Below are 23,421 nucleotides of genomic sequence, written 5' to 3' on the forward strand. Positions count from 1 at the left end.
GTGAAAATAAGAACAGACTAATGGATAGATCCTTTTAATTGTTTATCTTGCTTAGCGGGAAGCTTTTTGCTCACCAAGCAACCACTTCACTTTGAAATGTTTCCCGTCAAACAGGATAAACAATTTAAAGGATCTATCCATATTTCTGAGGAGTTTAAGGTGGGAGGAGATTCTAATGGAAGTAGGTGTGATGAAAGAGGAGAAGAGGGAGGATGATAGTTTGGCAGATACTTGGCGGGCAAACATAGACATCTCATAACTTTTTAAGGCTGAGGGTTTTTGGGTTTAGGATGCAGGCTTTCTTTTTTGAGCGGAAAAGTTAATGGTTTTCCTTGCGGGGAAATGTTTACAACAGGGTTGTCTTTGATGAGATAGAAGTGACACAACAAAACTAGCACTGGAGGAAATCAAGGTCTGAAGCAATAGTTGGGGAATGGGGCGCGGGGGAGGCAAATTGAAATAGCGGGGCAAAGTGAAATAGTGAAATATTTACTCTGTTCATAATTCCACCAATCTGGTAATATTTTAACTATCTAGTAGCACATGTATTCCATTCTAGTCATGAAAAAAAATTCCTCCGAAAGTTATAACATACGATAATGGAAACTATTTTCAACAATTGATACTCACATTGTAATATTTGCTGTAAGTCAAAAATTATTTTTGCTATTAAAATTGATAAAGTTCTTGTTATTAACATTTCAAACATTAATTGAAATCTTCTAATATTCAATGCCGTATTTATTTAGTTAACCTTAAGCTAATTTGTATTTTTAATGTTTTGTACAATTAATCATTTATATGTATGGCAAAGTGGAAAAGATTAATGCGGTTATTCACGCAATCATTTACTAAATCATGTTCATTTATTAAGTAATTCATTTACGTTTCTTCACTTAGTAATTCACTTATATTTATTCATTCATTCACTTATTTTCTTATTCATTCACTCATTTATTTTTCTGTATGTATTAAGTAATCAATTAATTAATTTGATCATTTCTTTATTGTTTCATTATCGCTTCATTTATTGATTCAACCTTTTATTTACTAATTCATTCTATCAAAAATATTTTTTTAATTGAATAGAAAATATTTTATAGAAAAATATTTAATTTTTCACTTTGCCCCATAAAAAAAGTTAAAATTTTCCACTTTTCACCAAGTTTTAAAATAAAATACAATGTTCCTTCTTCATGTAATGTAATTTTTAAAACAAATTTCTAACTTGTTCATTTTCAACGACCTCAATTGTCTTAACTATTTCACTTTGCCCCACATTCTCCAACAAACTTTTAACGGATTCATTGTAAAGTATTGTATCACGTAAAAAATAAATAAATAAATTTAAAAAAAAAAACACATTAATGATATTCTGTTTGCTGGTTTGTTTTCATAGTCTAAATTATAATTGTGTATTCGACAAATTTTCTTCTAAATTATGCGTGATTACATTAATTCATATGTTTATAGGTCATCATTTAGCATTAAATTAAGATTTTAAACCAGTAATTATGAAACATTTAAGTCGTGTCACTTATATAACCTGGTTTGTTTGAACTTAGTAAATCATCAACTGCAATTGAATTGAGGAAGAGGACTGCGATTAAAGCCGATTAAATGCAACTAAATGCTCGTTTAAGTGATAACAGAAACAGCTAGTCAAATTTACACAAAAAATAAATATCTGTTTTAACAAAGCATAACTCCAAAGCATTAGGAACATTTTGTAATCAACTTATAACTGCACTAAACGTTATAAAAACTGCACTAAAAATATCAAAAACTATGGCAATGTCAAAATACTTACATGTGATCTCAAAATTAAGGAAATTATACTTACTTTTACTTTTCTACTTTACTTTTGGAATACATTCCCGCCTCCTTTGAAGTTCTTCTGCTCCCCCCTTTGGCGGGTACACCCCCTAGGTTGAAAAACCTTGGTATAGTATTATTTATGTGAGGGAACATTATTATCTGATTCATTTTTTTTTTAATGTAATTCACTATTTTGAAGGATTTCCTCTCTCGAAAATAAATGTACCGTCTTTAGTTTGAAACATTTTTCGTGGATATAGTAATGTCTTAAACTCTTTTAGGATTTTCTCCATTGCATGACAACCTACTTTTGCTTGACTACTTGCCCAGCTACCAATTGCATTCTGAAAATTTCAGAACGCAAATCAGTTACTTTTCAAAGTTTTACCAGAAAAGAAGAAATCAAGTGTATTTTCCTCCTTTCAGATACCCCTGAAGTGATGGTTCGTCCTGAATGGGTACATGGTGATCAAGGTGTATCAGTAGAATTCGTCTGTACATGTAGATCTGCTCCAACTGCTCAAGTGGCTTGGCTCCAGGGGGACCACAAGAATGGTAAACCGTTGCGCCCCAGTGAACGAATTCGACTTAAAGAAAGGGTTCCTGGACCCTCTGCGGTGGAAGTTATTCTAAAAATGCAGAAGATTCGGCGAGAAGAACTAGGGTCGTATACTTGTGTCGCAAGAAATTCGGTTGGCCAAACATGGAAGACTGTGGAAATATCAGGTTCACAATTTATCATTTTATTTCATATCACTTTATCATTAGTTGTAATTTTTTTTATTACTTTGACAAGCTTGATCGTTTGTAAACGTGGTCTGAAAAACAATATGAAAGTTTTAAAATTACAAAAGCTACTTCAGAGGGCTGTAGTTTATGAGAACAAGATACCATGATTCCCTTTACGTCCATTTCTTTTCACCACGGGCTAAGTACATTGATTAATTTGAAGTTCATTATGCAGCTACTCAGATTTAGCTGGAAAGAAATTTTCAATAAAAGCTTTGTTTTTCTCTTTTTTAAAATAATAGTCCTGTCTATATATATATATATATATATATATATATAAGAAAACAGAAAGAAAGAAAAAATATTTTTAATTCAAGAAACTTTTCTCCATTTTTGTGAGCTACATAGAAAACACACGTTCATGTTCCAAGGCATTAAAACATGAACGTGTGTTTTCTCATTGTTTGCTGTAAAAAGTTAATGATAAATACAAAACTCAGACCTTCATTAGCAAAACAATGAAGAGATTTTATAACTTTTGACTAATAATAGAACAAATCAATTTATAGTAAGTATGGTAGAAACCGGCAGGTTCAGATCGAATTGCAGCAGAATGAAGTTTACTGGAATTTCTAATGAACTATGATATAATCCTTAATTTGAAGCTACTACTTTAAATTATAACATGTTTGAAAAGTATAACTGATCTTAAACAATTCGAGTTTTGAGTTTGTTTAAAACTAGAAGGATCTTTTGAGTTCTATTAAAGAATGTTAAGGAAATTGTGTTTCTTTCAAAACAGACATGAAGAATTAAAAAATATATATATTTTAAGGAAAAAAAAAATTCTAGTTAACTGTAATAGTAATGACGCTGTAATGGATATGCTCGTATTTGAACATCAAACAGATCAGATGAAACTTGGTAGTAGCACTTCCAAAACTGGTATGAAAGCTATATTGAGAGGGTGTCTCAAAAAATTTACCTTACCCTTCGAATGACAAGATAAACATAATTTATGAACATAGAGTGAAATGAAACAGCTTCAAATGCATAAGACAAACGCAATGGAAAAATTATGTTCGCAAATGTTCAAATTGATTTTGATTACCATTACTGCCCGATGTCCAGGCAACTCTGATAACGCTCATCAAGGGATTTCAAACGTCACGAAACAGGTCATTAGAAATATGGCGACATTCTTTCAATTTCCAATTTCAAAGCATCGATTGCTGATGCCTTGTACTAAGCTCGTGGATGTTCGTGGTCGTTCAAAAAGTTTCTTGTTTGCGTTGCTGTTGTTGTTTCCAATACCACTCAGGTATCCGATCCGAGTAGCGATGGCTATTCGATTTAAGCCAGTGAGGGAGGGCTTCAGTTTTAATCCAGCACCATTTAGGTGGGAATCCGAAAAGGTTCAGACGCACACAATCGATAGAAGCACCATCTATCAACATTTCGATAGTTTAGAACCAAACTTGAAGCTAGACAACTCCTGGCTCAGCACCCCCAGAGGTACTTATTCACGTGGAGGATCAACGTGCTTCACTTATCCTCAGTAAACACGGAGGATCTTTGGCCGGTTGGCATCGAGCATGGAACTCTCCTGTTACGAGTTCGAAGCCTTATCGATCAGGTCACCACGACCTTTCTTGTTGACGTTCTGCTGAAGGTTCCGTCTGCTTCAATTTTTTCTCTTGTGCGAGCAATGGTCAGGCATGGGGGGGGGGGGACGGTTTTGTGAATTATCTTCTGAATCATCTTTGCCCTTCAATGGCGTTTTCGGTCCTTCCATTTATTTCAAGACAAACTTCTTTTCCAAACAATGTTAATATTTTTCCATGCTGTCATTAATTAATTACACCTGCAGCTGCATTGCAAAAAAATGAAACATGTTAGCGACAATTTAAGTGTGAGTACTTTTTTTTTTTTTTTTGCGACACCCTGTCGAAACAGGTTGTCTTCGGTACCATTAGCGTATTCAATTCTAATGATGGAATCATATGAATATTCGGAAGCTTTAATAGATGAAATTCAGTGCAACACTTACTGATGTGAGGCAATCAATTCTGTTTAATATCAAGTCGCTTTTTTTATGGGTTAACTGTTTGGGTTGAACAAATTTTGTTGTTTCATATGACAGCAATGACAAGGGGTATGACATCAAAAAACAAAGTCTCCATTATTCTACCAGCACTAGATCGTTACGAGTTCAGCCACTTCAAGAAATTCTTTAAATGACGACACAATTCTTGAGAAAACACAGGAGATTTATTTACAACTGTGTACAAGAAATATCGTTAGCAACTGCTAAATTAACCATAGCAATTAGGCAAATATCATTTAACACCGTAAACTCAACGGTCACACACGTATTTACATCGAAATATGCAAAAACACAGCGCAAAGGCAAATACACACTTTCCAGTCCACGGCTCAGACCAATCTGACTTTGAACACGCGACATGGCTATTTATAAGCCTCGAAAGAGAGCTCTCAAATATTCCAGGTTTTTAACGAAGTTTCCTTTCGTTTTCTTTTTATTCATTCACAAATCTTATCATTCAGAAATGGGGGGACCATATACTTCATTCGAATGTAAGGGGGTTGTATATTCATTAAAAGAAACTATTTACAGGTTACGTTACTAAGACAATTTTAGATGATGGATAATGGAATAAATGCCAAATTCAGCCAGATTCCAACAAATTAATCACAAAAATAATTGCTATTTACTGAATTTGTAACATTATAATAAATTAGGTCTTTTCAAAAACTTTGTGGCTATTGATAACACTACCAAGGTAGCCCACATAATTTTTAAACATTTCAAAAATGCATTAAAATGGCTGTCTTAACAACCATTTTGCAACGCTTATTAGACGAAATATGCTACCTGCTTGGTAATTTCCACGTGTTATTGATGCACAACTATAAAAAGACATCTTTGACGAACCTGCCTTCCTGTCCAAGTGAATAAACACTTGCTGATTATTGCTGGGCATTTATGATTGATGTTCCTGATGACCAAGATGACCCATTATTTTTTTTTTCTTCAAAACGAAACATTTACCAATTTTAGGCACCTGCATGTGTACGTTTAAAAAAGAAATAAAACGTGGCCTTTTTAAATAAAAAGAACTTTTTAGAGACAAAATCAGAAATGAACGCTCAAAAGAGAAGAATTGATGCAATTCTATAATGTACAAATTTTCTTTAGTACATTTTGTGCTATTAAGGAATAGAAATGAAATTCCTGGTAGATTTCTTACAATTTACTTATAAAAACACTGGAGTCAAGTGCCCATACTTGGGACAGTTTTGAACTTTTACCTTTAGTAGCATATTAATCATATGTTTTCCATTCGAACGAAGTATTATATTTTTAGTATGTGTCTTAGTACTTCACCTAAAGGCAAGGTATAGATGTGTAAATATGTTTATTTAAAAATAAAACAAAAAAAAAGTTAATTGTCCTAACTTAGACGTTGTCCTAACATTGTCCTAAGTCAAAATAAGTGTCCCCTAACTTGGGACACTTATTATTTTGATATTTCTTTCATGTATTCAGCAATAGATAATAGCTTGGGACACCAACTATCATTTAAAAAAAGTTTTACAATACCCAATAAAGAAAAAACTATCATTAGATAGAAATAATATAATTTTGTAAACTTTCAATGATTTCAGAATGTACACTTGCCCCTGAAAACATTGAACCCAAATAATTATTAACTCAGCCTATTTTTTGCTCTCCATAATCCTTTTTTCACATTCATTTTCATTTCTTCATAATACGAGAAATTTACTACAAATAAATCAGCCTCATGTATACTTTGAGATTCATTTTCATTAGTAGAACTAATATATGTAATACAATTACATACTTTATTTCTTCAATATTCCTTAGAGAACTTTTTATGCCTTAGTATCCTAACTTGGGACAATGTCCCAAGTTAGAAGCGTATTTGCAATTTCCAAATTTATTAATGAATTAGTTGAACTGAATTAGTTGGGTGGAAATGAATTTGTCCAAACGAGGCACAGGTGCATAGTCGAGATGAGTTGTGAAACAAGTTCAAACTAATGCTGCTTCTCAGTAATCATAGGTAAAAAAATTTATTTAAGTACTTACAAATCGCATATTTTTTCGAACTTTTCAAAATCATAAAAATAACCCATAAAGCTGATGAATCAAAGTTCAACTCACATAGCCTCATAAGATAACTATTCATTTATTCTGTAACACCATTTATTTCTTACTGGTGAAATACCAGCAGGTGCAACAGCCCTCAAAACCAAATTCGGCAAAATGTCCCAAGTTAGGATACTATCCCAAGTATGGGCACTTGACTGTATATATTATACAAAATACATTATTTTGGCAAAATTATGTAAAATAATTATGTAAAACATTATTTTGTAGCATTATTTCTTTAAAAAATATTTTTCTAAATCATCAGAATTTCTCCCTGAGTCATTGGGAGCTTGCAATAAATCATCGGGTTTTTATACTTTAGTCATTTCGAGAATTTTTTTTTTTATCATTATTTTCCTTCGTTGTGAACTATTCTCGATTACGTTGCACCTCCAGCATCATGTGCCCACGATTGCATCTCAACTTTTTATAAAAACAAGACTGAGTATTGGCTAAATACATTAAAAAAGCACTGTATATAAACAAAATGTATGTAGCTTTCTCAAAATTAGATAAAATAGTTAGGTAAAACTCTATTTTATAGCATCATTTCATTTAAAAATACAATAATAAACAACGTCAAAAATATCTCTTCCTCTACCACTGTCTGAGTAACTTCAAAAAGCAGAAACATTATTCATTTTGGAAACTAATATGACTTTGTAGTAACAAGACGTACTCGAATTAAAAACAGAATAAAAAACTTCCATGTTAAATTCATGACATTCTCCAGTTTCACTAATGACACCTGTGCGTCACCGAAACTGAAATAGGAGGAAAATTCTTCCGTTTCCCTTAGAACCGGGACGATAGAGAGGGCATTATCTGAAGAAAGAAGATATAAGATTTAAAATTATCTTACTCTGTCATTTCGATACCAATTTTTTCTAGGTCAGTGCCATGGAAATATTTATTTTTAAATAGAACAAGCAACTAGATTCTTCTTAGCCTACGAAAAACAATTACTTTGTATATGTGTTTTTGACAGTTGAAAACATTTAAATCTTCGAAAAGTGCGCGCTATTTACGCCAAGCAAATAAAAAACGTTTAATCGAAGGTTCATGAAACTGGTTTGGCATGACCATTGAGTTATGTAAATACTGAGCTTTTTTACTTCGAAGTGGCAGTTTGGAAAAGAAAGATTATATTTTCTAAAACAAAAACATGGAATAATAGAATATCGAGTTTTCATTTACGCATGCGTAAATGTAATAGAGTGAATATTAATAATTCAGATTTTAAAACATTTTTACTGTTATCATGGTAGCGTTCACTGTATTTCGGCCTTAATCGCTTTCGTATGCTAACTCGGTAATGTGTTTTGATTTCAAAAGTAAAGTTAAAGGTACAGTTAAATTGATTACTGTTTTTGACCTGTATCTCCCGCCAGCAACAACATTGGCGTTCATGGCGTATGAAGGATTTCATTTCGGAAAGGGTTCAATAAATATTTTTAAAAGATTCCAGTTCTATAACAGATGTCATCAAACACGATTTTGTTAAAAATCCTCTAACGTTCTGGTTTTTAAATCATTTCCCCCAAACAGTCTTTGAACGAAATGGATCAAACCATGCTTTGGCTTTGAAGTTGTTGACCAGGAACGACCTGAAGACCAGGAACAACACTGCAAGTGTATTTTGCTGTAACATCTTTTTTTTTTTTTTTTGTGAAATAATATAATGCGATATTTTTTTCTTTTTGATGAAATAGGGGAAAAAATATTTCCTACTTTAATTTTTCTAACACAATACAAGAGGCCAAAAAAAAAAAAAATTTAATTTGAATTTTGACTTCTTGAATTCAAATTATGTTTTTCGCAATCACGAGTGTGTGTGTTTATGTAGGCGTGTGTGTTTATGTGTGTGTGGGGGGTATGTGTATTTGTATCTGTTTGCAGGTATGAGTGTGTGGGTAGTTGTGTGTATGAGTGTTTGTGTATGGGGGAATGCGTATGTGTGTGTAGGCATATGTGTTTGTGTCTGTGTGCAGGCATAAGTGTGTGGGTAGTTGTGTGTATGTGCAGGTACCTGTATGTATGCGTGTGTGTGTATGTGTTTGAGTGTGTGTAGGTGTATGTATGTGTGTGTATGTGTTTGTGTGTGTACGTGTGTGTAAGTATGCGTGTAAGTGTAGGATATTGACGCAACCTGGAGACGGTTTTCGCTAGAGGAGCAGTATGGTGAGGCGGCCGGTCGACGGTGATGCAGCAGAGGGTGCTGGCGGGAAAATAAAATGACAGGACATCAAAACAGTCAAATGAAAGCAATAAGCAATCGTGATTGCTCAAAAAAAAAAAAAAAAAAACTAAACTAAACTCAATGGTGCAACCCCATAGGGAACAAGGCCTACTGTGTCCATCTTAGTTTGCGAGACCGAGGGCGCTGGGATGCAAGAAAGATGTTCCGGTTAGGTGATCAACTGAACACGGAGACCCCAGGCTCCCAGGGTTTAGTTCCCAAGTATACTAGGGGCAAGGAACGCATATAAAACTGTATGTACGCTCAAATACTAGTTCTCTTACACTGTACGAAAACCTATGTCTGAAAAAATTGATATTTTCTTACTCATTGCGAGGAGGGTCCGCACCCCATGGACCAACCCTTGGTTTCGCCTCTGATGCACATCACAAAGAGAGAGAGAGAAAAAAAAAGTTTGAAAAAATCAAGGTTCTGCACTACACGGCCTTTAACTATAATTTATTCTCTAAGTCTGCGCCAAAAACATTTATGATGTTATGTTTACTGGTTGGTTTAAAATATGGTTAAAGTCAGAAAATTTTCTTCTAAATCATGAAGCTATAGTTTTTGGCTACTACGCACCAGTTATGTAAACTAACTTTTTGTAGGTTTTAGGACTAGAAACAGCATTAAATTTAGATTTAAAATCAATAATTACTCGTACTCTTTTCCAGATATTTTGAAATGAGTCACTATTGTTGCCAGTGAGAATATATGTTTTCGATAATGGGGGAGGGGGAGTGTTGCAATCCTTTAAAAATATTGGTCTATTTCTTAGAGATAATGTTGGATAGGTCAAAAATAAAGCACAAATTTTTTATGTAAGGGGCCATTCATTAATTATGTAAGGATGATTTTTGGCATTTTTTGACCCCACCTCTACCCCCCATGTAAGGTACGCAAGGGGGTAATAAAACCCCTCCCCTCTATTCTTATATTCTTACGTAAGATTCCATTTCGTTTTTCAAGATAATAAAATAACGAATCTTACATCACAGGTATCCTTCTTAAGTTCACTATTAAATTATTTTTTAAAACCTTTTTTGTGTAAAGAAATATTTACTAAAAATTTGGAATCTAGACTAAATGTATTGTCGACATTTTTTTTTTTTTTTTTGTATGTAATGCGATATTTCTTAAAAAAAAAAAAAAAAAATATGCCATACATAGTGCGATTCTTTAATAAAAATTTTTTACACTATTCAATCTTGGTAAAACAAGCAAAAAACAGCTCATCCTAATACGTTTTTTACCTTCCAGACACAAATGAAATATGATTCCAGCAAAAACACTTGACTGCACGATTTTTAATATAAAATCTCGACTTGGAAAATATTACGTAAAAATGGCTTTGACCCCCCCCCCCCCAAGTAAGGGTATGTAGAGATTTTTATACCCTCCCCCCCCCCCTCGAGACCCTTACGTAATAAATGAATGGTTCCAAAGGACAGATTATAGTTTTTTTCGGGGGTTTTTTTTGGGGGGGGGGGAACACATTTGAAACGTAAATCATTTTTGTATATTCATTTTCTAAATTAATCTTTTTTTTTCTTTGTGAGCTCTGAATGCGAAAGTAAAGTTGTAGTAACTCCCCTTTCAATTTTAAAGAATAAACTTAAGTCCTGGAATTCTTTATTCTGTAGCTGTTTTAAAGTATTCCTTCTCATTCTGTGCGCATTGAAAAGTATTGTAACTCTTTTCTAATTTAGGATATTCAAAAGTTCTTTTTCTTGCTATTCGGTCTGCAGAAATTGTTTACTATATTATTTCGTTCTATATAGGAGTAAAGATTTTTTTCGATAAAATAAGTAGTTATATTATCTTGCAAGAATAATGATTTCTGATTTCTGTACATCTAGGCCTAGCGGAGCCCATTCAAATACGAGGGAATGAATCGGGCGAAAACAGCTTTCTTCTGCTTTGGACTGCAAAATCTTACAGCCCTATAATTGAATATCAGTTGAAAATACGGAAGCACAAAGTGAGTGAATGCTTTATTAATCCTCCAGCGAGAGCGCGTACCTGAGGGAAAACACTAAATACAGGGTGACAAGAAATAACTTGGACACACATCATAATAACTTTAATGTTCATGAAAACATTGCGAAAAAACTTCAAAATTAAGATGAAGCAAGGGCGCCAATATAGGGGGGCAAGGGGGGCTCGAGCCCTCCCTTTAAAATTAGAACTTCCTTGCTTTTAGTACTTTTTTCTTTGCAAAAAATGTAAAAACATTTCTTCGCCATCCAGAAATTAATAAATTATTAAAAATCTCAAATTTTTATGACTCTAATCTGTCCTGAAATCGGTTTCCACGGGGAAAATATTCTGCTAAACCACGCGGAAAATATTTGAGCCCCCCCCCCTTGCAACTTTGCATATGGGCGCCCATGAGATGAAGACTTTTTTCGTCTAATATATATACAAATTTTCTAAGTGGCAACCTTTAGCCTTAATTCATAGCTTTAAACGTGTCACAAAATTTTCGGCTATTCGCAACTCCAGAGCTCGAATACGCTACTTTCCGGTGATTAAAAAGTACTGTCGAAAAAGGTAAAACATTCCATTCCACGTGTTTTCTTTGGGGTAAATTACAGGTTTTAGAAGAAAAGAAAAGAAAGCTTCCTGCAAACACGATAAAAAATTACTGTCATTCACTAATCTTCAAAGCAAGTTATAAGTTATGGCATTTGCTTTTTTTACCTTCTTCGTCCGCCATTAGACAGTGGCTGCAACGCCCCCTGTAGTTTATTACAGTTGCAAATGGAACACAACTCACTAACTGATATATTATCCCATGCCTTGCACAAGAATTTCTTCAGGGATGCTAAATTTTTATGAGGTTTAGCCCACACCCTTTTCTCTACGATGGAACAAACAGAATGATAAATTCGGTTGAAATCTGGGGAATACAGTGATTATTCTTGAGCTCCAATGAAGTCTGGAAAATGTGTCTTGTACCAATCTTGAGTGTCTTTCGCTCGGTGTGCAGGTGAGGAATCCTGTTAGAAGGTCAACCTTTTGTTTCCAAAGAACTTCTACGAACCAACGTCTTCCAAAATACGTTTGCGATATGTTTCTAGTTGATCTTTATCCCTTGATCAACAAAAACGAGTGATATTTTCCTACTAGCACGTATCCCACCTCAAACCATTAGATTGGGGTCGACATTCTAATGGTTTAGACGTTTGAGACGACATTCAACAATGCAAGAAGATTTTAGAGACAAAGATGTGAGCTAAACCTCATAAAACTTTGGCATCCCTAAAGAAATCCTTATGCAAGGAATGGGATGAAGTATCAGTAAGTGAGTTGCGGTTCACAGCCAAAAATTTTGTGACACGTTTAAAACTCTGTATTAAGGCAAAAGGTAGCCACTTTGAAAATTTAAATAAAGTAGACGAAATAATGTAGTGTCTGTTCTCCAACTCCGCAACTAGCAGCTGCATACGGCTCCAATTGAAAAAGGGGTGATGACTTGAGGAAGCGCACTTCCCGATGCATTCAGTTATTGCTTGCTCGTTACTTCCTTCTTGCTATCACCCCTGTTTTGATCAAATCAGAAGAGACCTAACGCATGCGCAATTTTGAGTAAGGTTTCGCGTTAAAAGATCGGACAGTATTCATATTAATTGTGAAGTTTGGTTGTAATATTTTTATTAGCATTAGAATTATAATGTATTATGTTAGTCCAAGCTATTTCTTGTCACCCTGTAATTTCGTTTTATAACATTATGCCATATAGCGCTGCTAACATCTGACTTTAACTGTTCTTGTCCTCTAGAACTTCTTTTATAGTCATTAATGCTTTTTTTCTTTCGTCAGTTGCAGCATCTGTAGCTTGTGTCTGACCAGAAAACCATACGATTGTGTAATAATGATTTTTTTTTTTAAATAAGTAGCAAGCGGAACAATCATGTTTCTGGAAGCATAATTTATCTGCCCTCGCGACCTCGTTATCGAAATATGAAGTCTTAAAATGAGGTCAGCCAAAATTTTAAGAATAGTCGTCAAATTTAGCGAGTTTCGGTGGTAATGGAAGACATCTTTCACGCGTTTTGCAGATTGATGTCTTGCCACATGCAGATGGTGAAATAGTGTGTATCTTCAATTTCATGTCAAATCTTTAAATTTAGAGCTTTTTTTAAAACTTTGGCAGACTTTAAGGTCTTATAGCTCGTAAACGGGGGCACGAGGGAAAATTTTGTTTGCGTCAGAAAATAAATTCTTCTTTTATTAGTTAACTATTTTAACATTTTTCGTTATTTAATATTCATCGTGGCAGTCATACGAAGACTAGTCATAGCCAAACACCTCAGGCATCAAGAGAAGATCACTAGAGAAGCTAAAGATATAGCAGCATCTTTCCCTATGATGCAGAATAACATAAGGTAACGGCACCAGTAACAGACAGTCGTAAGTTTGGATTTAAATATTAAGAATTTTATGCGGGTGAAACTGATGTTGCTGCGACCCATGAATACGGTGCAACCATCTAGTGATATCAGAGTGATTTTTTTTAGCCAGTTGGTATTTACAAGGCGTGGTGGAAGGTTATGAACAGCCACCACGAGGTCTGCCGGTGTTTCAAGTTCATTTGAACTTAATAAGGTTTTACATCTAAAAATAAAGATCTTTTGCACATTTTGAAGAGAAAAGGGGAATTCTGTCCATTACTCAACCTTACCTCAACCTATCTGTTACTGGGTATCATCATAATTTTCGGTGTCCCTTTCTGGGGACTCGGACCTTTTTTCGAAATTAAGCAAATAAAAATAGAATTAGCTAATTCAGAGTATCCAGAAGCAGTCAAACGTTAGATGAGATGTATAGTTACATGAGAGAAAAACAGTTAAAAAAGTCTTAATACATTACAATGCATTACTTCTTCTGAATTACAATTTAAAGAAAATACTGCAGTTAAAAAAATATTAAAATGAAAAATACCTTTTCTGTGCTGATCCAACGTGGTTTTCCACGCTACGGCTTTGCTAGCAGCTAACTTCTTCAATCATCAACATGGCTCCATGCTTTGTTTGCTGTGGCGCCGAATCGAAGCCTACGAACTACCACGCATGCGATGGATTTCCCGGTTGAATCAAGTTTCAATCAAACTAGCGCTTGACAAGAGTAGGAACGTGCGTGCCGTTTAACTTGCTGAAAGTTTGCAGCAAATTAGTCACGTCAAACTTGATTCAACAAGATAATATCAGGAGAAAATCAAACTTGCTACAAGTGAGCATGCTATCTGGGTAAAGGGCTCAGAAAATTTAGCTAATCCGAGAGCAATGTCTTAAGCATATCTTACTGGTGCCGTTACCCTACCTTTTTTAACATTTTTCGTTATTCACTAATCATCGCGACAATCATACGAAGACTAGTCATTGCCAAACACCACAAGCATCAAGATAAGGTCCATAGAGAAGCTAGGGATAGCAGCATCATTCCCTGTGATGCAGAATAACATAATTCTTTATTATGCTTGGTATGAGTGTTTCGCTCACGGTGCGACTTCTGAAGAGTTTAAATCATCTATTTGACTTTTCAATCTTTAGAGTGGAACAGATTGGACTGACGTCATGATACCGGCTGCAGAAGATGGTGGAGGTCAGCACAGTCTTCTCTATTCCCAATCTTACAACGTAACTGGCTTGGAAGTTGGACAACGTTATGAGGCAGTTCTTCAAGCTCACAACGAATTTGGATTCAACAGACCATCAGAAACATTCATTTTCGGGATTGGTAAGTTTTTCTCATTTTTCAAATGTAGAATAGTTTTTGTAATCTAAGACAAGTATTGTCCGTTTTCCATGCGAAGGCACTTGACTCCTCCCTCGTCACGTGGTATCCGATGATTCTATTTCGATGTTTTCGGCAGAAGGCATATTCGGATCATAGCTTTTTGTTGTAAAAGCAGCAGCTTTTAAAATGTAAGAATATCTAAAATGACAACAGACAAGTGAAGCAAGTGATGTAAAGGCCACTAAGATTGTTTCGCACATAAAAATGCACGCCCAAATTAAGGATGTCTGGTCGCCTCCTTTAGAAGCGTGTGGATTGTTTACCGATCACCTCCGCTTAAAATGGAACTCTGCGTTCGAGGGGGCGTGGCGAAGTGCCTTCTCGTGAAAAACGGACAATATTTCAGTTCCAACGAGCAATTCTTGAAAGGAATACTCCTAATAGAAACCGTCGCTAAAGTTTGTTCATTTTCTACACCTCTAATTTTATGTTTTTCAATTATTTATTTATTTATTGTATCCGATTTTTTGTGCTGTCATTTGCGTTTTCTCCAATGGGTTGTTTATTTAGGAACAGAATGTGTTTGGAAATTTTTGCTCTCAGACAGACCTATAGTTTCAGATTTTTCCGTGGAGGGGGGGGGGAGATATATCAACGGCTAACAATTGCACATTGCATGTTCAAATCAGAAGTCGCGAAGGCAAAATTATGGCACTACAAAAGTAGTTTGTTGATAAGTGAAATTCATAAAAATGATCTGATAAATTCGTTGTCAAAATGGTTAAAATATGAAACAGACAGAACATTTTATTAGTGAGATGCCTTTTGATACTTTTGTGCCTATACTTCATTTAAATCTTGACAATTAACTCTATGGTAGTGTAAAGCAGTAATATTCTTTACTTCTTAGTTTGGTTTATTTTTGGATTTGATATTTCATTAATGTGAAAGAATTGGGTAAGCAATCATAGAGAAAATTTTAAATTGCAAGGACTCTTAAATTTTAGAAAGAAGAGTTTCTCAACATGGAGGGGGGCTCACCCCCCTGAGAAGAGTAAAAGAAATTCAAAGGAATTAAACGTTTATGTATTCCAAAAATAAAGTAAAATAACAAAACTAGTTATAATTTACTCAAGCTGAGGTCAGAAGTAAATATTTTCGTCATTACCGCCGTTTTTGAATTTTTTTTAGTGCTGTTTTAATCCCGGTATCCCCGTGGATCAGTTATTTACTGCATTAGCAGGCATAAAGTCAAAATATCGAGCAAGAATAGATATCAAAAGTGACATTTTGAGGTGCGCGCTTCACAAGTTATAATATTATAATTCAAAAACTTGTCAAGAGCGAACAGTGATAATCCTCCTATTAATGCTGTGAAAGTGACTGATATAGCATACTTACTTTTTTTTTTACAGTTACATGCTTACTTACTTAAATACTTACTACCTTACCTAGATTACTTCAAATTTATTTGTATTTTAGTTCTTTGATTTCATGTGTTCTAATAAAATAATATGTTCAAAATAAAGTAGTAATTTTTAATTTTGTTTACAAAATTATCTATATTTTTATGCTCTAACCAGTTTCAGCAATCCCAACTAGCTTCAAATTATGATTGTATATTGACCACATATGACGGTCTGATGAGGGGGCGAAAGCTCACATTACCGTTCAAAGCCTGAAAGATTGAGAACTCTTGGTTTAATATCTGTTGGGTTAAAAAAAACGAGCTGATGTGTGCATCACATGACTTCCTTTTACTCCAATTTAATGTCATTTTCCCCACTATTGGCAATTTTAATGTGATTCAATTGTTTACTCTCTAATTATCATCAACAGTGGACAAATTGCAACCAAATCTTTAAAAAAAAAGAAAAGAAAAGAAAATCACCAAATTTGTCTCCAAGTTGACGACAAAATTTGGCGAAAAAGACTGACGATATATCGCCTAGTGTCCGACAAATTATAACACAACTTGAGTTTACATCAAAACGAGCTGATGTGTGCATCACATGACTTCCTTTTATTCTAATTTAATGTCATTTTCTCATTATTGGCAGTTTTAATGTGATTCAATAGTTTACTCTCTAAATATCACCAACAGTGACCAAATTGAAATTATCGCCAAGTTGGCGACAAAACTTGGCGACCAAAAGACTGGCGATATATCGCCAAGTGTCCGCCAAATTATAACACCACTTAAGTTTACATCGAAATTAACAATGATTTCCTCCCAAAAGGGGGGAAAAGACCCCTTTAGAAACACCCGAATGCAACCAAAAGAGGAGGTGCACAACTAAACCCCACTAGGAGTCTACGTACCAAATTTCAACTTTCTAGGACATACCGTTCTTGAGTTATGCGACATACATACGCACATATGCACAATCGTACATACAGACGTCACGAGAAAACTCGTTGTAATTAACTTGGGAATCGTCAAAATGGACATTTCGGATGTCTGTACGTTCCTGGGCATATACCCACGTGTGATCCGGTCGAAAAAAAACTCAACATTCATTCGGGGATGAGAAAAATGGAAATTAAGGCCGATTTTTGAGTGAAAATTTTTTCGCGAAAACAATACTTCCTTTTTTGTAAGAGGAAGTAAAAAAGGGTATCACGAATGTTTAAACTTTTAAATTCTTGATTTGTTTGAAAAGTATTTATTATTTTGTTCAACTTTCTTTAAAGTTTATTTTGTTTTCTATTATTTGTTTTTCGTCAGGTGATTTAGTTACAAGTAATTACGAGATGGAAGAGCCTGTGCAAGCATCTTTATTACCTATGTATGATGCCGTGCTTGATGTAACTGGTAATTAATTACTTTTAGTTCCTGCATGAAAGAAATATTTTGATTCTAAACTAATTTTCAAGAGTAATTCAGAAAAAGAGAACGTAAAGTACATTTTAATGACTTCCTTCTAATTTTTATCAGACAGTTTGCAAATAGTTCATTGTCCGTATCGCCCATTTGCTTTATTATTATTATTATTATTTATATATTTATTTTTTAACTAAAATGCTCAACTAACCAGTTTTTGTCTCTGAACTTTTTTAAGAAAGCAATGCGAAAACTATTTTTACAGCCACTCGTGAAGTTTTGAACGATTTTTTTTATGCGATTTTTTTTTTTTTTCTTTTTTTTGTGGAGTTCTTATCCTCAGCACAAAAACAGGCTTGAGTGTACTTCATTAATTAGTAATAATTTTAAAAAGTAATGAACAAACTTTTTTTCTTAAGAAATCACACATTGCGTTTATGATTTCTGCAACTAAATTTTATTCATTACACTTTTACTATTTTTAATGAACTACATGAGCTGGGACAAAATGTTCGTTTATTTATGGAATTTGTCTAGAACATTTTTGCGGTTCATCATAGGAACATTCGCCGAGAGAGTAGGGATTGCCGGAACATTTTCGGAGGAATTTGACTCTGCATTTAAAAATTAAATATGGCGAGAATAAGGACACAAGTCCTTTCCTTTCATTGGCAGCCTGACATAAAATCAAGCAGCCTGAACGTAATACTAAGCGAAAACTGCTAGGAGTGCTGTAAAAATTACACAGGAAAAATGTCTTTATGCAAATATTTAACGAAGCTTAATCATCGATAGTCAACTTATGACGTTTTTAGTAAGTTACCTTAAACCAATGCTTTGCGACTTGGGATAGCTCGTAACCTTCATGAAAATGTTGAATACTCTGTCAAATAAAGAAACTGTAATAGAATTTATAATTTAACAGTATAATTTAAAATATAGTATTTTATTATCCAAGAAGTTTTCTTTGCAACAGAGAGGATACAAGGATTGCAATAAAATTTAAACCGCCCAATTCTCGCAAAATGAACATAGAATCTTAATAGTCAGAAAATAACTTGACGTAAAATTCGGCTAGCCGTTATTGTTCCTTAAAAACACAAAACAGCGTTGTTTCAATTGAAAATTTTCTGACTTGAAGTTCTCTATTCTAAAAATACAGACAAAGTAATAATATCAATGCAAAAAGATGTGATATCTCATCAAAAACAACCCTGTTGTAAAAATTTCCCCGCCAAGAAAACCTTTAACTTTTCCGCACAAAAAAGAAAACCTGCATCCTAAACCCAAAAACCCTCAGCCATAAAAAGTTATGATATCTAGTTTGCCCGCCAAGTATCTGCCAATCATCCTCCCTCCTCTCCTTTTCCATCACAGCTACTTCCAATAGAACCTCCTCCCACCTTCAACTCCTCAGAAATATGGATAGATCTTTTAAATTGTTTATCTTGTTTGGCGGGAAGCTTTTCAAAGTAAAGTGGTTTTGGTGAGCAAAAAGGTTGAGAAAAAGGTTTTCTGGGCGGGGAAATTTTTACAACAGGGTTCTTTTTGATGATATAATACAATATATGGGTCATTCCTCGGTATTTTGTTGTCAAATGTCCCGTTCATAAAGCTAAATCTCGAAATATTTATATTCTTTCCCATTGTAAAAAATACTGTAACGGATCCGGTGCGACTTCCAACTTTCTTGAAAGGACGACACAGTTCTTGAGAAAAAGACGGGAAATTTACTTACACTATGTACAGGAAAGATCGTCAACAACTGCTAAATTAATCATCAGTAATCAAGCAAATATCACACAACACCGTAAACTCAACGGTTACACACGTATTTACTTCCCAATACGAAAAACAACACAGTGAAATGCCTTGCAATAAACAGAGCTAATACACTCTCAGTACAAATTCTCAATCGAAACGGCCTTTTTATTATGCGTAACGGCTTTTTATACACACCGAAAGAGAACTCTCAAATATTCCACAAGATTCCCGAAAAATCGTAGACCGTTGTTTTATTTCTTTTCCATTCACAAATTTTATCATTCAGAAATGAGGGGACGTATACTTCAGCCGAATGTACGGGGGCCGTGCATTCATTACAAGAAACTATTTACAGGTTACGTTGCTACAATAATTTTAGATGAAAGATAATTTAGTAAGCGCCTAATTTAGCTAGATTACGACAAATTAATCATAAAAATAATTACTATTTACGGAATTTGTAACATTACTGATAACGAAATTTTCTAACATATGTTTAAATCTCATTTGAATTTTTACAGAAAAAGCGTACAAATGTTTCGAGATTTAGCATTACGAGTGGGTCATTTCACAGCAAAATACTGCAGAATGACCCATATAAAGACATGTTTGATAGTTCGAAACTTACTAGTATTTCTCATCGAGCGAAAATCGTTTCATAGCAGTGTCTAAAGAGGGAGAGAAACAGAACACATCTAAAACGCAGAATTTGAAAAATCTTGACAATTTTTTCTCAATTTTTATTTTTTGCGTAACAGCAGCTTTGAACTATTTCTCCAAGCAGATTGGTAATATTTCGTGCACGTTATTTTGATATCAAAAACTTAAGAGACGATTCTAGCGGTAATATGACATTTTTAAAACGTTTTCTGGTACTTTAAAACGTTCCACTTGGACGAATAATGCCGATTATTAACTTATTAGCCTCCTTCAAGAAAATAGATTTGCGTCCTGGATCACCCCCCGTATCCGCCAGGTCTATCACTGTGTGACTATTGACTGTTATCGAAACTGAAATCTGCAATGAAAAGAGCTTTTTACGATGATGCTTCAGCCATTCAGGCAGCTATGACACAGGTGCTGAAGTACATTTCCAAAAACCTAATAAAGTCACTGGATACGTTGGTTGATCGTTCAAAACGTTGTACTAAGTTTCAATGGAACCTGTTTTGAATAAGTATTAGTTTTAAAACATATTATCATTCTTATTTCATTCTATCGCTAAAATTTTCATTTAACGGATAAACTTTTGCTTTTTGGGATTTTTTAAGCTTGAACTTTACATTCTAGCCCGAAAATTGAACGGGCCCACAGTGTTTCGATTAATACAAGCTAGCTGGACAAAAGTCAAGTTCAGAATTCATCATTTAATCACACAAAATTTAAGTGTTCCTAGATTCACATGATTTAATTATTCAAGATGGATATTATTTATGCTGGTAATTGCTTTTTTTTTCTAATTTAATTACACTATCTGATAATTAAACAATATAAAAAAAATTTGGAAGATAAACGAAGGAGTTTTTGCTTGTTTAAAACCTTTCAAGTGATGGTAATAATTTTATCAGTTTGTACCCGGGGCAAATTTTCTGTATATAATAGCTGCACTTTTCAAATTATTAATAAGGCGTATTATAGTCAGTGATATATCAATTGAAAGTTTGAAACAGGCAAAAAATCCATCGTTCATCTTTAAAAAAAAATTTAATATTGTTTAACTATCAGATAGATTAATTAAATTAGGGGGGGGGGGGAAAGCACTTACTAGTATAAAAAATATCCATCTTGAACAATAAAATCATATGAAATAAGGAACACTTTAATTTTGTGTGATGAAATGATGTCCGGAACTCAACTGATTTATTCTATTGCAAACGAATGCGTACCTTTGAACCTTATTAGTCACGTGACGAAAGGAGTTAGACATAAACAAATACCTAAGTATCATGTTTTGGTTTATTGTTTGCATTATCCCAATATCAATGTTTAGAATTTTGAACATGACTTTTGTCCACCTAGCTTGCACTAATCGAAACACTGTGGGGCCCGTGAAATAAGGGACAAAGGCTCGGCCCGTGATTTTGACGGGAGCAAGCAGGAAGGGGCTAACTAGTTTTTTATGCATATTTTAATTGGCATATATTCTTGCGGTTGGTGTTAAAACAATATTAAAATTGTCATGTTTATTTTCTTTGACAGATCCACCGCATTTGGAACAGGCTCCAAGGCTATCTTCCTATCCATCAAGTGCCATTCAAAAAGAAATGATCATTTTCTGTCTATTTCTCCTTCTGTTTAGTTTCATGTGAGGTTGATTCCTTTCCCAATTAGAAAAGAAAAATGTACAAATCATAACTATTTCTTCATCATCTTCATCAGTTGACATTTTTGCTTTAATTTGTGTGGATGTGAGTAGGAAATAATTGGTTCATGTTCGTTCATCTGCTTTCATTCAAATACTCACAAAATCTAAAATATTCCTTTTTATTGAGATCAGGGTGCAAAACAATCTGCAACTGTAAATAAAGTTCATTTGAACATTAATTAAAATTAAAAAGAAAAAAAGAAAAAACAAGCTTACGTGAGTGTCACAGTGATTTCCTCAGTTTGAACTCATTTCTTAGAATTTAAAGCTATGATCAATCTTATTTTAGAACTTCTTTACTGCTTCTAATACTCAGAAAGTTTTTGTTGAACGAATTATAGAAGCACCTGACCTGTTATGTCTTAAGACAGATTAAAACTTCACAATTAGCAGAAACAGCGCCATGCTACGACGTGCGTCGCAGATTCTTGAGAAAGTTTGCAGACTATTTCTTAGTTGGAAATCCTAAGTTGAGGGAAAAAACGTGCAATAATTGCATTAAGCTTTCTAAAGATGTAAAATAATAATAATAAATAAATAAATAAACTTTTGAATCCTCGGCAATGCTATCACGTTGAAATTTTATACTGGAATTTGCGAAAATTGCTAATAGTTTCTAATGTTTAAAAATAACTACCTTGAAAAAATTGCGTTTTCAAATAGTGTTAGGGTGAAGAAAAAGGTGCTGTATAAGTCTTTCAAAGAGCGTGATCATGAGGTTTCCTTAATTTATTGCATTTTTGAAAGTTTAGTTTAGTTGAATTTACCGTAAACCGTGGATGTTTCGATCACAATCAATATTTTTAATATCTGCTCAAGAAAATCAAATTACGTATTTATTTGAGTCGCACAAAACATAACTTATAAGGTAAATGTTGAAACAAATAATGTACAAAAATAGAGAAATGATGAATTCAGTTATTTCGAATAACTGGAGGAACAAATTAGAGTAAATGTCAATACAGATTTTCGACGCAGTCCCATTTGGGTGTTAATGAATATATTAGATCGAATTTTTGAAAGTAGTGGGTAATTATACCCACATGAGTCTGTGCAAAATTGGAAACTAGTCCAAATTGCATTTACTTTTACCATATAGCATGAGATTTTATTGATCTTAACCTTCAACAACATTTTAAGGAATTTCTTGTTTTGCCTAAGAGATTTATTATTTTTGTCAATTTAACGGTAAATTATATCCGAAGCAAGATATTTTGAAATAGTATTTTAGGAGTCAGGTAACATTTGTGTATATCTGAAATAAAATATGTGTATAATCCCGGTGTTTATGGTACGAAACCACTTCAGAATTCTTATGATTTATTTTCGGGATTATTGAACATTATCCAGAACTTTACAATGATATTGAAAATGTTAAGTAATGTTGTAATGTATGATCTAGTACATGTACTTTTATTTTGATAATAAAAGCAAAAAAAAAAAAAAAAAATGTTTGTTTGTTTTTTAATTTAGAAATAAAATTAAGCATTTTAACACATAATTCTTACAGCGCTAAAGAAAAATATAAAACTGTCCAGAAAAAAAAGGTTACCCCTTAAGTAATGAGGTTGGTATCCTGTATCTCAGAAGAATTGGGCTAATACGTTCAAACGTTTCGTAATGTTTGCATATATAGCTTTCTACAATGTCACTTACATTACTTTTTTAGATGTATTTACATTAAAAAAAATAACAGAAAAATCATGGGAAATTTTCTTACTTTGATTTACTAAGCCTTGTGG

At 33.7% G+C, this 23,421-nt stretch overlaps 1 protein-coding gene across 1 annotated transcript in view; it reads left to right on the forward strand.

Annotated features, from left to right (window-relative positions):
* The window catches only part of LOC129222394 (MAM domain-containing glycosylphosphatidylinositol anchor protein 1-like), a gene marked incomplete in the record, with an annotated part of 34,801 nt that extends 11,697 nt beyond the window's left edge, over positions 1–23,104 (forward strand). Inside the window, 5 exon segments of the mRNA XM_054856896.1 lie at positions 2,250–2,544; positions 10,844–10,965; positions 14,540–14,726; positions 17,455–17,541; positions 21,514–23,104. Coding sequence (XP_054712871.1) covers positions 2,250–2,544; positions 10,844–10,965; positions 14,540–14,726; positions 17,455–17,541; positions 21,514–21,623 — 801 coding nt within the window.
* Between the last annotated feature and the right edge of the window lie 317 nt (positions 23,105–23,421).

Source organism: Uloborus diversus, chromosome 5 (genome assembly GCF_026930045.1).
Source record: "Uloborus diversus isolate 005 chromosome 5, Udiv.v.3.1, whole genome shotgun sequence".
Lineage (NCBI taxonomy): Eukaryota > Metazoa > Arthropoda > Arachnida > Araneae > Uloboridae > Uloborus > Uloborus diversus.